Source organism: Syngnathus scovelli, chromosome 2 (genome assembly GCF_024217435.2).
Source record: "Syngnathus scovelli strain Florida chromosome 2, RoL_Ssco_1.2, whole genome shotgun sequence".
Taxonomy (NCBI): Eukaryota; Metazoa; Chordata; class Actinopteri; order Syngnathiformes; family Syngnathidae; genus Syngnathus; species Syngnathus scovelli.
In genome coordinates this window covers 16763395-16777970 of record NC_090848.1, presented here as the reverse complement: position 1 = coordinate 16777970, position 14576 = coordinate 16763395, and the positions used below count along the sequence as shown (strand labels likewise).

General features: G+C 39.9%; 1 protein-coding gene across 1 annotated transcript; it reads left to right on the top strand.

Moving 5' to 3' along the window:
* Window positions 1-16: 16 nt before the first annotated feature.
* itchb (itchy E3 ubiquitin protein ligase b) lies at window positions 17-14444 on the top strand. The gene is made up of 24 exons (XM_049755015.1): window positions 17-154; window positions 1721-1818; window positions 2183-2324; window positions 3638-3762; window positions 3876-4010; window positions 4151-4196; window positions 4295-4476; window positions 4898-5147; window positions 5745-5840; window positions 6131-6305; window positions 6438-6507; window positions 7316-7400; window positions 7593-7721; window positions 8311-8383; window positions 8969-9040; window positions 9447-9535; window positions 10052-10211; window positions 10295-10428; window positions 10695-10835; window positions 10979-11099; window positions 11285-11389; window positions 11595-11691; window positions 11928-12000; window positions 12613-14444. The coding sequence occupies exons 2-24, from the start codon at window positions 1749-1751 to the stop codon at window positions 12710-12712; spliced, it is 2670 nt and encodes an 889-aa protein (XP_049610972.1). The 5' UTR covers window positions 17-154; window positions 1721-1748; the 3' UTR covers window positions 12713-14444.
* Window positions 14445-14576: the final 132 nt, after the last annotated feature.

Below are 14576 nucleotides of genomic sequence, written 5' to 3'. Positions count from 1 at the left end.
CCTCATACCCCAGTCACGTGATATGAGTTTGAGAAGATGGTCGAAGTTTGTGCTTCCTTGAGGTGAATCCGCTACCAAAACAGCCTGCCGAGCAAGGGCTAGGACTTTTCTACACCGCTGTCAGTTTATTTCCCGAGTCTCTGCTGGAGTACGGGTAAGAGAGCGAAACCAGTCCCCGGCAAGTTCACACGCGTTTAATTGATACTTTGACAGCCGTGGACTTTGGGGTTTCTGCCATGATGACGCGGGCTAGCAGGCTAGCAGCTAGCTGGGCTGTGGTAGTGGTAGCAGCTGGCGTTCAACATGTTTTCAGCACTCGGCTAGCATACCAGAGGCGTAAATATTCTCACAGGATGTTTGTCGGTATACTTCCTCACCGCTCCTCGAAGTCACGAACAGAGGCTTAATACGGTGTTAGCCCCAAGCTTGTTCTCGCAGCATGCCTAAGATGTGACGGAGGTGAATTGTAATCGCTGATAAGATTCATTTCGCCAAGTAGCATGCATGGTCATTCAAATCGATTGTGGCGTTTGTTGCTTGACGACTTTTTATAATATCACGAAACCGGCAGTGAAATGAGTTCCGTTTATTTATAGTAACTCTGGATCGACTAAGTAAAGGCATTAAATACTTAAGACAGTAAGAGCTCTTTGTTTTATTTGACGGGGTTGTCCGATCAGGATTGTTACTGCTGTGCCCACAACGGTAGTCATATTTTTCCAGGTGGTTGATGGGGGAGAAGATTGTGTTTCTCGCCAGGGTATAATACAAATATGTGGATATTTGTGACAGAAAGGCTGTCATGTACACACGGATAACACATGAGTGAGCGATTCCAATTAATTATTGACTAAGCAGAGAAATATGTAACTGAATTGAAACTTTATCCAGTAGCTATTCACTCATGCCATTTGGACAAATTGCAGCTAGCACAAAAACCCAACAACAAATATAGTAAACTAGTCTTTAAAACATAAACTGCTCAAAAGTTTGGAGGTCTCAGATTTAGCCTTTTTGAAAAATGCATCAGATTAAGAGCCTTTTATTGTTCATATCAACATTGAACATTGATATTTGTAAGAAGTTTTATAATATGCCATGGTTACAGAATAAAAAGTTAAAAAGGTAATAAGTAGAAGGAACAATAAAGTTATAATAAAACAGGAAAATATGAGTTAAAGTACCAGCTAACAAAAAAGTACACAAAACATTCTGTATACCTTTACACAATAGTTTTTTTTTTTTCAAGAATAAAACAAGAATTGTTGTTTTTTCCCTACAATTTTGAAAAGTTCCCAGGTGTTTTAATAGCATGTCTGACATTGGCATAATTTTGTATAGCTACGTGCTGAAATCACCCAGTTTTGAGGGGGCAGTTCGATTTCAAGCCAAGTACAAAGAGTCATGCTTGACATCACAGAAACAGAAATCGTACATGACACTGGCAGGTAAAGTGGAAGATCTCCCGCTGTCTGTGATGTAGTCCTCCTGGGCAATTGGAGGCTACCTTGCTCCTGCAACAGCAACCCTCAATCACCAAGTTCACTGGTCTATAATTCATGTGGACTTGCCAGGACCTCTCTTTGTTTACAAAAACGCTACTGAATGCTACTTTCCATTGCGCCACTTGATCTGAAGTGCTCATCTTTGTGCTCCCAAGTTGCACAAACCTTGGGAAACCTCTTTCATTTGTTTTTTGTTTGTTTTGTTTTGTGTCTAGACTGCAGGCTTCACCCCAGCTCTATGTCATGGCAAGTGAAGTCCCCAAGGCAGGCAGTTCCAATGGTTACCCTATGAAGGCACAGCTGCAAATTACTGGTAAATTGAGTATTTTTGTCTTATTTGTTCACTCTTGTTTATTCAGCTTTCATTTCAACCTTCTCTGTTTTTTTTTCCTCAATTAATTCTTCAAGTATAAAACATTTTTTTCAAAATTTGAGGGGAGATATTATACATACGGGGGAAAAAAAGAAAATTCATTCCATACGCTCGCGGTCACTACAGCATCCAACTCTTCAGAGTATTCTCACTGTCTGATGGAATTTACCTGATGGTTTTGTCAATGACAAGTATCTCAAACAATCTTTTTTGTGCATTACCGGTTTCTTAGTGACAGATTTTTTTTTTTTTTGTGTCTTACTATCTTCTGGCCTGGCTCATACTCTCTGTCTTCTTGTTACAGTGCTATCAGCAAAACTTAAAGAAAACAAGAAGAACTGGTTTGGTCCCAGTCCTTATGTGGAAGTTACTGTTGACGGCCAGTCCAAGAAAACCGAAAAATGCAACAACACTCACAGTCCCAAATGGAAGCAGCCACTCACGGTGTAAGATGAGCAAGGAAGTTTACAAATTAATATGTGGTCAGAGAAGTACAAATGCAAGGCTTTATTCTCGTGTCTGGATTTGCCGCAAACTTAAACAAGGACAATTTACTGAGCATTTCACTCAAACATTAGTCACTGTGGTGATTTGAATGTCTGCAATCTCTTTTTGCAATTCTTTCCTGCAGTCTGCCAGGCTCAGACTTTAGACCGTGCTCAGAGGCGTTGCATAACGAGCGTATCATATGATATTGTGGGACCTGAATCGACATGTCCCTGAATAAGCATTTTGTTTTCCGCATTTTGTTTTCATTGTCAAAAATTGTGACAACACCAAAATATGGTGAACCCACCAAAGATATGCTGGACAACAGTATCACCATTTTAAAATGTTCATCAGTCAAACATCATCAGCCATCAGTCAAATATCCTGTGACTGTCTATTTTCTTGAAGTAAAACACTCTTGAAATTATTTTACTTAAATCCACCTCAGTCATTTAACATTTTCATTGTTATTCAAGTATAAAAATAAAATACACCAGTGATTTACTGTAAAATATTACAACAAAACACCTACACATGAGCTGTATTCACAAGTAACTAGCATATGGAAGCTAACCCTAAGTTAACGTTCTCATTATCGTTCTTGTTGAACATCACAGACTCAAGTTACGGAAAATCTAAATCTAAGTCCTTTGTTCACAAAATTTCAGACTTTCCTTAATATCTATTTATCGTGCTAGCAAATGGAGCTACAGAGAAGAGCTGAATATACCAACAGCTGCATACAAAAGCACAAGTGAAAGCAAGTAATTAACCAGAACATTTCTGGCATCCTTTTAGATGGGTTTTACATTGCAGTCATGTGACATTAATACGATTGACTGGGTCTAATTAAGTTCACGCAATATTAAGGTTTGAAAACATCCTCTTTTTTTGAACAAAATGTAGGAGAATATGACAACGTGAGCTGTTTGCTTGCTTATGTCAGCATCCTGAATAGATTCTCAATGCCATTGTTTGCTTTCAGAACAACACAATGGTTTTGCTGCTCACACAAGCTACAGTGGCTGATGTGTTGGAGAGTAACAAGTGATTTTTACTTGCAAAATGCTAATTTGAAACTGTGGCCTTCACACTGATACTCTCCAATATGACTGCTCTGTTTAATCGTGACCTGCCAAAATGAGGTACTGGCTCAACAGGTTGCATATAGCGAAAGATTACATCATATCCTCTGTTGAATGGTTACTGCGCGTACAACTGTATAACTTAGTAGTATGTAGTTGTTGAGACTTGTATTTTATTTTGACAGGATTGTGACTCCCTTCAGCAAACTGGTGTTTCGAGTGTGGAGCCACCAAACCCTGAAGTCCGACATTGTGCTTGGTATGGCCAAGTTGGACATTAGTGCCACACTCAAATCTAACAACATGAAAAGTGAGTTTCCGAGTTCATTGGCTTCCACAACAACTCCTGTTAAAATGCTGCGTAGGATTTCAATTGGAATCTGTAACAAGACTGATGATATTTCCCTGGTTGCCTTCATTTAGTCTCTGACGTGGTGCAGACCATACAGCTGTGTACAGACCGAGACCAGAGGGAGGTAGTGGGAGACCTTTCTGTCTGCCTGGACGGAATGACAGTTGACCCTGAAATGTTTGCCAAGGCTGAAGTCGCCCACCAGAGTAAGTTGGTAGGGTGGTCCCAGGGAATATCAAGGATTGCTGGAGGAATTGTAACTCTTCAAGTTAAAACATTGTAAAATCCTGTCAAGGTTTTCTCAGTTTATCAAGTCGTTGTCCTTAATACATTTACTGATCTTCAGATCTGTCAAATGGAGAATCCCGTTCTAATGGAGAACATACCCCAAGGTAAGGGAGATAGTTCACATTTTTCTTGTGAGTTCTTCGAATCAAGTTTCACTTTAATTTGAACTTGATTTATCTCGTGCAACCCCTTGCGCTCATAGACACAGCCGAGATAGTTCCCCTGCTTTGGACAGCGTAGACCACCGCTCATCTCCCCGGGGTCGACGGTCAGGGACCACCTCTGGTTCTCCTCTGGTCTCGACAGGAAGCGTGCGGCCTTTGCGACCACCCAGACCCTCCAGACCTCCACCTCCAACCCCGTGCAGGCCCACCTCTTCTCCAGGTCTGTCATTTACCAAGCTGCATTTTTAATGGCTTTTTCATAGAAACTCTATCGACACGGAAGTGTGTGTGTGGCGCAGGCGTGTGTATGTGGGAGGTGACTCTCTGTGGTTAATTGTAATGATGATAATCCCTATCTGATGCACATTTCCTTTTTGACAGTACTGTAGTTTGTGCCACTTCCTTGATGTTTTCATTGTTGCATCATCACCAAGATTTTCCTTGGTGGATTTGCAATATGTAGCACGTTGGTATCTTGACATAGCAGTTTCATTTGTTTTGTGACCAAGCTCATAATTTCTGCATTGCACCCTCCATAGTTATTGGCACCTCTGGTTAAATCTAAATTCACATTTTGACAGTATTAGGACAGTTAGGACTATTAACATTTCTTAAAACCAAGTGACTGTTTTTCTCCTTAGCATCCTCCAGCAATAGCTCTACACCGGCAGAAAGCAGCAATGGTCCGTCGGGTTCAGAGACACCTGTGCGTGCTGCTGTCCCAGGGCCCTCAGCAACCCCAGACTGCAGTCCTTCGATAAATTCGAACAGGAACACTCCAACTGTACCATCTACCTCTGGACCTCCAGCAACCAGACAGCCAATGAGCACCATTGGCACTGGTGCCTCATCCAGAGTCCCTGCAGCCAACTCTGGACCTTTGCCTCCTGGGTAAAAGCTTCTTTATTATTTTTGTGTTTAGTCTGCAGGGACAGTATGAGGGAGGCTCCTCACTGTCGTAAAGTGAGGAACCGGTCGTTATCTTGGATTAGGCGGGACTGGTGTTAAGAGATAAGGAATGAGCGGAGGGGTGAATGGAAGAAACCTCCACTTTGGAGGTGTTTTTTTGGTGCGAAATTATCATTTTAACATGGCTTAAAGCTCCCAAAAACTTGATTTTGCATGATATGGCTATTATTCAAGTGCAGCCCAGGAGCACCAGGTTGGCCTCGAGGATTATTTGAGTGGGCTGTAAACCATTCTTTAAGATAGCTCATCAGTGAAATTAAACTCCGCATATCACAACAATGATTAAATCATTCTTAGTAATTATTGTGCAAAGTCATTCAAATGCTCAGTGTCTTCACACAGACAAATAATTATAACAATTACATAGACATACAATTATAACATATAATTATTGGTAATTTCAGCAAATGTTTTATTTTGTGTGAAAGTGTTAACCTATCCGTACCTAAAAAATAGCTTTCAGATTCAAAAAGCCTGGTGACCATTGATGTAACATCTTGTTTTTGTGTTTCTTTCTAGGTGGGAGCAGAGGATAGATCAGCACGGCAGGTTGTATTTTGTTGACCATGTAGAAAAGAAAACAACATGGGAGCGCCCTGATCCCTTACCCCCAGGGTAAAAACATCTTTCTACAATTTGAGCACATCTTTTTCAAATTTTCTGAGATTTTTTTTTTTTTTTTTGTCAGAGCAAATACTCAACATAATTTAAACCATTTTTTTTATTGTGATCAAGTGCCCCCACCTTTTTGTTGTCTGTGGATTAATGTCTTCTGTCTTGAGCTTTGCAGTTTTACAGTTTTATTCGGCTTTACACCTAAAAGGACTCGGTTCTGTGAGACAATTGAGACTCTTGTTCACTTGGTGCATGATGTGTTTTTTTTGTCCCTTGTCCACTGTCCTTAGCTGGGAACGTCGTGTTGACCAGATGGGCCGCGTTTACTTTGTCGACCACATTACACGGACCACCACGTGGCAGCGTCCCACAGTGGAGACTGTGCGCAGTTATGAACAGTGGCAGCACCAGCGCAGCCAGCTGCAAGGAGCCATGCAACAGTTCAACCAGAGGTTTATAATTGGGGTGAGATGTAATATTGTAAAAATAAGTCGATGATATAACCTTTTAGTGACTTTGCACATTTCAAAATGATGTCTAGAAAACTAGTCCTGTATTGTCAAACGTTATTTGTTTGTAATCACAATTCTTACGTAGGGACAGGACCAGGCGACAGCCTCACAAAATAAGGAGTATGATCCTCTTGGACCTCTGCCAAATGGATGGGGTAAGATCTCTGCACTCCTTTGTTGGCTAACAAGTGTAAGTTGCACAAATATTTTTACAGGTGACTGTAATTTGACCTTCTCTCAAACCTTTGAATGCACGTGTCAAACAGTACAGCAACTTAGCGGGATTTCTGATGACATCCACTTTTATGCCTTTCTCTAATTCTTCTGTTCTCACTGTATTTCTGTTGCGACCTGCTGATTACATTTCATGACACTCTGAGCTTAGTGGCTCCCCTCTGAGAACAAAGCCTGTTGGTGATCAATTTCTAAGTGTTGTGTTGTCAAAATGTGAAGAGCATGATGACTAGGACTGTTTAATACAAACTGTAAGTGAACCAGAATTTGTATTGGTTGAATGTTGGCTCAAACACCTATTCTGAATTATGCTGTACTGAAATTTCACAATTATTTGTCTTTTTGACATTTCAGCAAAATATACACATGAATACTGCAGCACACATTTGTTTCTATGGAATATTTTAGTTCTGTCACAAGCACAGTTGGCTCAGAATGCGCCATGTATTTTTTGTACTGGTCAAGCCTGCCCAACTCAGGGCATGCGTCCATACAAATATGAAAATTGGAAAATTGAGGGAGAAAGAACTCGTGGTCAATCAAGATTCTTCCCAAAAAAACAGTGAATTCACAGATTTTTGTCCAAACGTACTGTATATAAGATTTTACAGTGTATGATGGCAACAAAAACACTACTAGAACAGTACATTGCACGAATCTTAGCAGTATAATTCCAATTATTTTTGTTGATTTCTAATTTTGATTATTGATTTGTGGCTTCCTGTTTAGAGAAGAGAACCGACAGCAATGGAAGAGTGTATTTTGTGCATCATCCTACACGGTCAACTCAATGGGAAGACCCACGATCACAAGGGTCAGTATTTTTATCTTTGTTGTTCTAGCGCTGATATTTTCGGTGCTATTCCTAGAAAATTATTTAAGTTGTATTAACTGTGCTTAGAAGCAATTGCTGTCACTCATCTGTTGTTTTTTTATTTATTATTGCTACATTTTCTGTGTGACACATCTAAAAATACTCACTAGCCTAACTTTCATCTTATTTTAGGTTGTTGAATGAAAAGCCACTTCCAGAAGGATGGGAGATGAGGTTTACTGTCGATGGCATTCCCTATTTTGTAGACCACAACAGGAGAACTACCACCTACATTGACCCCCGCACCGGAAAATCCTCACTGTAGGTCCTCCAGCAGTTACAAAAAACAAGATACAAAGAGAAATACCACATTAGGGAGTGAGGTCGTGTTTTAAGCTTTTATATTGTGGATGAATTGAGGATGTTTAAAGTCCATGCATTTTACAGTCTAGTTATGGTAAGTGAATAGGTTAGACACACTTATTCATAATGTTTCATTTTTGAGTCACTTTGTTCTGTACAAATCACATTCTGCCAGGAATAATTCCTGGCGGTCCGTTTTCCTTGCATAAACTCAATGTAGGAAAGTGTGTATTGAGTTCTAATGTTTCTGTTGTATTGCATGTTACTGTACCGCTCTCTTTCTAGACCTCTCCACATCATATTCTAATAAGCAAGGGATATCCACTTTTGTTAGTCTTGAGTCTTGACATTTGCTCAGGGGAAGCACCTCAGATGACTCATGGGCATATTTGCAGAATTGTGCACAGTGTCACGCGAGCAGTTGTTGAAAAACAGGACGAGTGAACTGGCATGTTGTGACAATATAATAAGCGTTGATGACGTAAATCATAAACTTCACCTGTTTACATCCCTTGCGCATATTAAGTTACACTTGTGTTGTTTCCAGTGAAAATGGACCTCAGATCACCTACGTCAGAGACTTCAAAGCCAAAGTACAATACTTCAGATTTTGGTGCCAGGTAAGAGTCAGAACAGCACATAAATTATTAGATTAATATCTGTATATTCCTATGTACAGATTGTGTTTTACACTGCACCCAAAAATCTGGGCCATTTATCGGCACAATGTGGAAAAAATGTGTTTCAATTGTGAGAGCACTTCCTGCTTGACAGAAGCGTGGATTAAAAATAGAACAGTCAGTAAACATTTGAGCCAGGCTATTATGTGTCAAATTGTGCACCTTTCCAGATACACTGACACACACCTGAATTCTCTCATAGACATGTATTATTCCGTGAAAATTTCCCAATAACATAAATAAACACCTTCACAAAGGTTGCACTAAATTGTTGCAACTTTGAATTTTAACTCATCAGTGACTGCCATGGAAAGTAACTCACATGATTTTTTTGCCACCGTTTTTAAAGGTTAATTTCCATACCATTGTTCTTGGTTACAGAACAGGTGGTAAAATTACATTTATAGTTTGAATCCTTAATCCTCAAAGTAGTTTAAAATTCAAGCAAAAAAAAATATCACTCGAGTTGCTAAAATTTTAATCACTGTGATTTGAAGTTTATGATATTTTCCCTTTTTCATTTAGCAACTGGCCATGCCTCAACACATCAAGATCAACGTGTCACGGAAAACTCTGTTTGAGGAATCCTTCCAGCAGGTAAGAAGAGGTCCAAAGCCATTGTGTTGTCGTAAAAAGCAATCATAATGTTAATGTACACAATGTAAGTTTCTGTTTCGTAATAACACAAACATGCATCATGTCAAAATCAAATACTTTCCTAATAACACAAACATGCATCATGTCCAAATCAAATACAACAGTTCTATGGCACTTTTGCGACTGCAATAAATGGAGTTATCAATGCAGAAATTCCTTAGCCTTAATAGAACCAGGAAGCAGAAGCCCATTTCAGCCCAGGCTCTGAAACAATATTCATAAAACCATCATCTGTCTTTAGTAATGACACAAGCAGTCATCATGTCGAAATCAAATACAACAATTCTATGGCACTTTTGTGACTACAATAAATGGAGTTATCAATGCAGAAATCTTAACATTTTAGATAATGAGCTTCAACGCTCAGGATTTGCGAAGAAGACTTTGGATTATCTTCCCTGGAGAAGAAGGCCTGGACTACGGAGGTGTTGCCAGGCAAGTGCAAATTAAGAATGAGTGGACACTTATTTTTTCACTGGGAGTAAATAGGGCACTATTCTTCTGCTTGAGTGATTCAGAAAAAGGCGGTTCTGTCTGTGTACATTCTCCAGTCCACTCAAATCTATCGGTCACACTGCCTTATGACAGGTGCGCACGCTCTCTGGGAGGAGCAGCCCCAAAATGTGGCCTGCCAAATCTGTTGCTGTGTGCATGCTGTGCACATTCTCCTGCAGTCTTACGCACTTGTCCTCTTTCGCTTTCCAGAGGCTTTAATTTCAGTATCACATAATACTGCAAGTTCTGATTCAATTAACTGCTCATTGACGGCTAACTTGTGGGGAAGACGTGGGATGCACTTGGCCCACAATGCTCACCGACTTGCTAACCGCTGTAATGTGTTCCTACCACATTTCACTGACAGCTGAACCTTGACATATTGTTACATATCTTTTTCATTTATTTATTTTTCCATTCGTGCCCCTCCACGCCTGTACTCTCGCTCTCTTCCAGGGAATGGTTTTTCCTGTTGTCCCATGAAGTATTGAACCCCATGTACTGCCTTTTTGAATATGCTGGAAAAGAAAACTACGGTCTTCAGATCAACCCCGCCTCTTCCATAAATCCTGACCACCTTAAGTATTTCAAGTTCATTGGCCGCTTCATTGCCATGGTTAGTCCTTGTCTTGTATAAGCCAGTTTACCCAGCAAAGATGACTGAAAATTTTCAATCGATGCACTTCTATTCCTTTTTAGGCACTTTTCCACAGCAAGTTCATAGACACGGGTTTCTCACTGCCATTTTACAAGCGTATCTTGAACAAGCCTTTGGCCCTCAAAGACCTCGAGTCAGTCGACCCAGAGTTCTACAACTCCCTCATTTGGATCAAGTAGGTTCTGAGCACTCATTGTTCCTTGGTGTACATTATTATGCTACATTGCGGTTCATCCTTTGCACTTCCTATCATAGCGCAGATTTGAGTTGATTTTTTTGTGTGGATTTTTACAGTATACAAAGTTAGTGTAATGCTCTTGCATGTGGGAAAGGGAAGCCACAGTCGCTATTAAGTTTCAGCTTCAACGGTGGAAGAAACAATAGTTTTATCAAGTCCCACAAATGTCTTGGTCTGTCGTGATTGTCGCCACTGCCCCACAGGGACAACAACATCGAAGAGTGCGGCCTGGAAATGTTCTTTTGTGTTGACAAGGAAATCCTAGGGGAAATCACCACGCATGACCTGAAACCTGAGGGAGGGGAGATCCAAGTAACAGAGGAGAACAAGGAGGAGTACATTAGGTGGGCGCTGATAGATTCTGTTTCTGAATTTTGCCTTCAGTTGTAGTACCAGAGCTGTAACAGAGGCTGGTATGGTACTTGTTTTAATGTCGGACAGAGATGTGAAGTTTTACCCAAATCACTCTGTTTTGTGTGGTGTGCAGGCTGGTAGCAGAGTGGAGGCTGTCTAGAGGAGTGGAAGAGCAGACCCAGGCATTTTTTGAAGGCTTCAACGAGGTCCTCCCACAGCAGTACCTGCAGTATTTTGATGCCAAAGAGCTGGAAGTATGGGCACTTGTACAGAAATCTGCACAATTTACATAATACACTGGAATTGTAAAAGTAATCACAACAAATATTTACATACTCAGTCATTGTCACTTGTTTCATAAATTAAATGCTACCGCTTAGAAAAAAGGTTTTCCGCCTTTGATTTTAAGTTTTACATTTGACATATTTTGTCCTCGCAGGTGATGCTTTGTGGCATGCAGGAGATTGACCTTGCAGACTGGCAAAGAAATACCATCTACAGACACTATGCCCGTGGCAGCAAGCAGATCATGTGGTTCTGGCAGGTCAGCATCAAAACTATAAAGATGTTCTCAATAGAGATTATCTTTTCAGATGTGTATTTGAGTGCTAGAAAGATAAAGTTGATGACGATGGGCATTTATGAAGGCAGAATTATTGTTACAGCTCTTCCACTGGATCTCATTAAACTGGACAAATGTACTTAATGTAATGACCAGTGAAATAATTACTTGGGTGTTTTCTCTGCAGTTCATAAAAGAGATGGACAATGAGAAGAGGATGAGGCTGCTTCAGTTTGTCACTGGTACCTGTCGTCTTCCTGTCGGAGGCTTTGCCGACCTCATGGGTAAGATTTTTGAAGTTGGCCAGAGAGGAGCTTTCCACAAGTGTGAGGCTTTGCCAACGTCGGATTAATTAGGTTAGGGAGGGAGAGGCAAACAAAATAGTTTGACCATATTCTGAATGAAATTGAGAAGGCTTCATTTGAACCTGAGGTCATTTGCGTTTCTTAAACAGTCACACAGATTCATTTTTTAATGACTCGATAAAATATCTCATTCTGCTGCATGCTTTGTTTTACAGGAAGCAACGGTCCCCAGAAATTCTGTATTGAGAAGGTGGGAAAGGAAAACTGGCTTCCCAGAAGTCACACATGGTGAGTTCACTGATTCAAGATGCTGAAGTTGTTGTTTCCGGAAAGAAGCTACTGAGGAGTTAAAGCAAGAAAATACCACAGATGTCAAATCGGACTTGATAGCATACATTTATATAAAAGACCCATGTGCTTTTCTTTTGACAATTTGTAACAGTTCCCACATAATGCATGTTGATCACATGTCTCTTACATTTTACGTACGTTTCTTGTCTTGGAGAACTAATATTTAAACGGCTTATCCTCACAAGAGTCATCTCAGTTTGGCAAAATTCTGTTTGACTGCATCTGAAGTTCTAGGGGTACTGTCAATCTTTTTACTAACAGTTGCTCATGGTGGAGATGCTAACGCCATCTGTAAAAATTATATAAACGAGAGGTTTGTTACTGTCAGTGAGTAGCAACCGGCCTCTGTCTCACTGTTTGCGGTCGAATACTATGATCAGAAAAGGGATAACCAATTGTGTTTACTACATGTGAATATTTTATGCAATCAATCTGAGAGGAGATGTGTTTTATAACCACCTTGGTGCTACAGATAAACAAAAAGCTGACAATTTATCCCAATGACACAGAAGTGTACGATCTAATGTTTTTTTTCTCTCCACTGCCCAGTTTCAACAGATTGGACTTGCCACCTTATAAGAGCTATGAACAGCTGAAGGAGAAGATGATGTTTGCCATTGAGGAAACAGAAGGCTTTGGACAAGAGTGATGTTATGATGCAACTGTGGCGTCAAAGCGCCAGGTACTGGGATCGAGACCGCCAGATTGAACTTGGGGAGCCCTCCCTTCATATTGGCCAACGGGGGTCCATGCCCAGGGCGTGCATATTTATTGCCTCCACCTCCAAAGGAAAGAAAGCTTTTAATTGATAGTCTCTTGTAACCAAAACCACCCAGATTGATCCTGCACTTTCGAATGAGCGTCATATTACGCATTGGTAGTGTTTTCCACCCCATCTTCTGACCATTTTAAAGTCAGCAAGCAACTGGGAAGCAGCATTAGAGTCTTGTCTAGTTGCTTATTAGTGAAACTAGCCATTGCTATGTTGCTAGGTTTCTGGGTTAGCAAAATTAAGCAGATTGTATCGCTCTTAATCAACCTCTACCATAATGATTGTCGCTTTCCTCACCTGCATCTCTCCCGCTAACAAGACTTTATTAGTATTGGCTGATGCCTTTCAGAAGAAAGACGAAACATCAGCAGGATGATGCACATTCAAGCAAATTATGGTGCTTATCACACTCGTTTCTGAGACAAGCCGTGAGAAGCAGCCCGGAACGGCTCCATGATTGTGACTATAGTTAGCAGTACTTTTCATGTTAGAGGCTTACTGCAATGGCAGCATTGAAAAAGAGTCCTAGTTTTATAGGACCATTGTTTAGGCTGGTATTGTGTGGCTGGGGAAAAACGTCTTCACTGATATCAATTTGTCATGATTTCCGGTATTGTGTTTTGGGAAGTAGATGACAACACACACACGCACACACACAACGGTGCATCCTTTAGGGAATTGCAAGTATTGTGAAATGGAAAAACACCAAAATGAAAGTGAAGCCAAACTGAGTTCTGTTGATGTGTTTTTATCACTTAAATACTTCCTGCTTTAAAATAGGCTGCATAGATAGGTGAACAATAATGTGATATTTTTAAAAGCCTCCCTATTCAAAAGCTCTAATGAGAGATTAATTAGTTAATATTGTTGAGGTTTTTCACTTTATTTTTGTAAACTTTACAGCAACAACAAGAAATTAGTGCGAAATAATAAGCAGTGTCCATGTCTTCATTTTTAGAAGATGTACTCTTCATTAGACACCAAATAAGTGTTGTTTGTGAATCGGCAAGTACAAAATTCTAACAATGTTCTTGAAAATGTGTTTACTACACACAATGAGCGACAATAGAATAGGAACAAAAATATCATGTTTGGGGTCAGTTATTTAATTTCTACTAAGCAAATAGATGCAGTTAATATACTGTAGTCTACACATCCCCTCTCAAATACCATGATTTTGTGATGTAAAACATGACACCAAGATGTAGATTTTCCACCATTAACCGTGATGGACCGTGATTTGCAATCTTCTAACTTTGGATGTGGCTGAATGAACCACCCACAGTCAAACGTATGTTAACTGAAACTCAGCACACCCTGAATTGTACACTAAGTTGTACAGGTCGCATTATTGGTTTTGAAAAGATTGATTTTGGTCTCATTTTTTTAATCCCAATACTTGGCATTTAAAAAAAAAAAAAAAAATTACAGATCATAGTACACCCCTCTGCTTATTTTACTTGCAGGTGTTAAGATTCCTGCATGTAAAACTCAATCTGCTGTAAATAACAAATGTTTTTTTTGTAACATAAGAGGTTTTCTAATGCAATATGTGGGTGAAAACACAATAAACTGGTCACCTTAATTAAATTCAAAATATTAAAACAAACCTGTGTGTGTTATCTTGTACAGTAGATTTACAATAACAATTTATGTTAACATAACCTCCGCAGAAGGGGATTTTGCTTTGGGAACATTTCCAATGAGAGTGAATGGGATATCATTGGAATCTTTTTTTTTT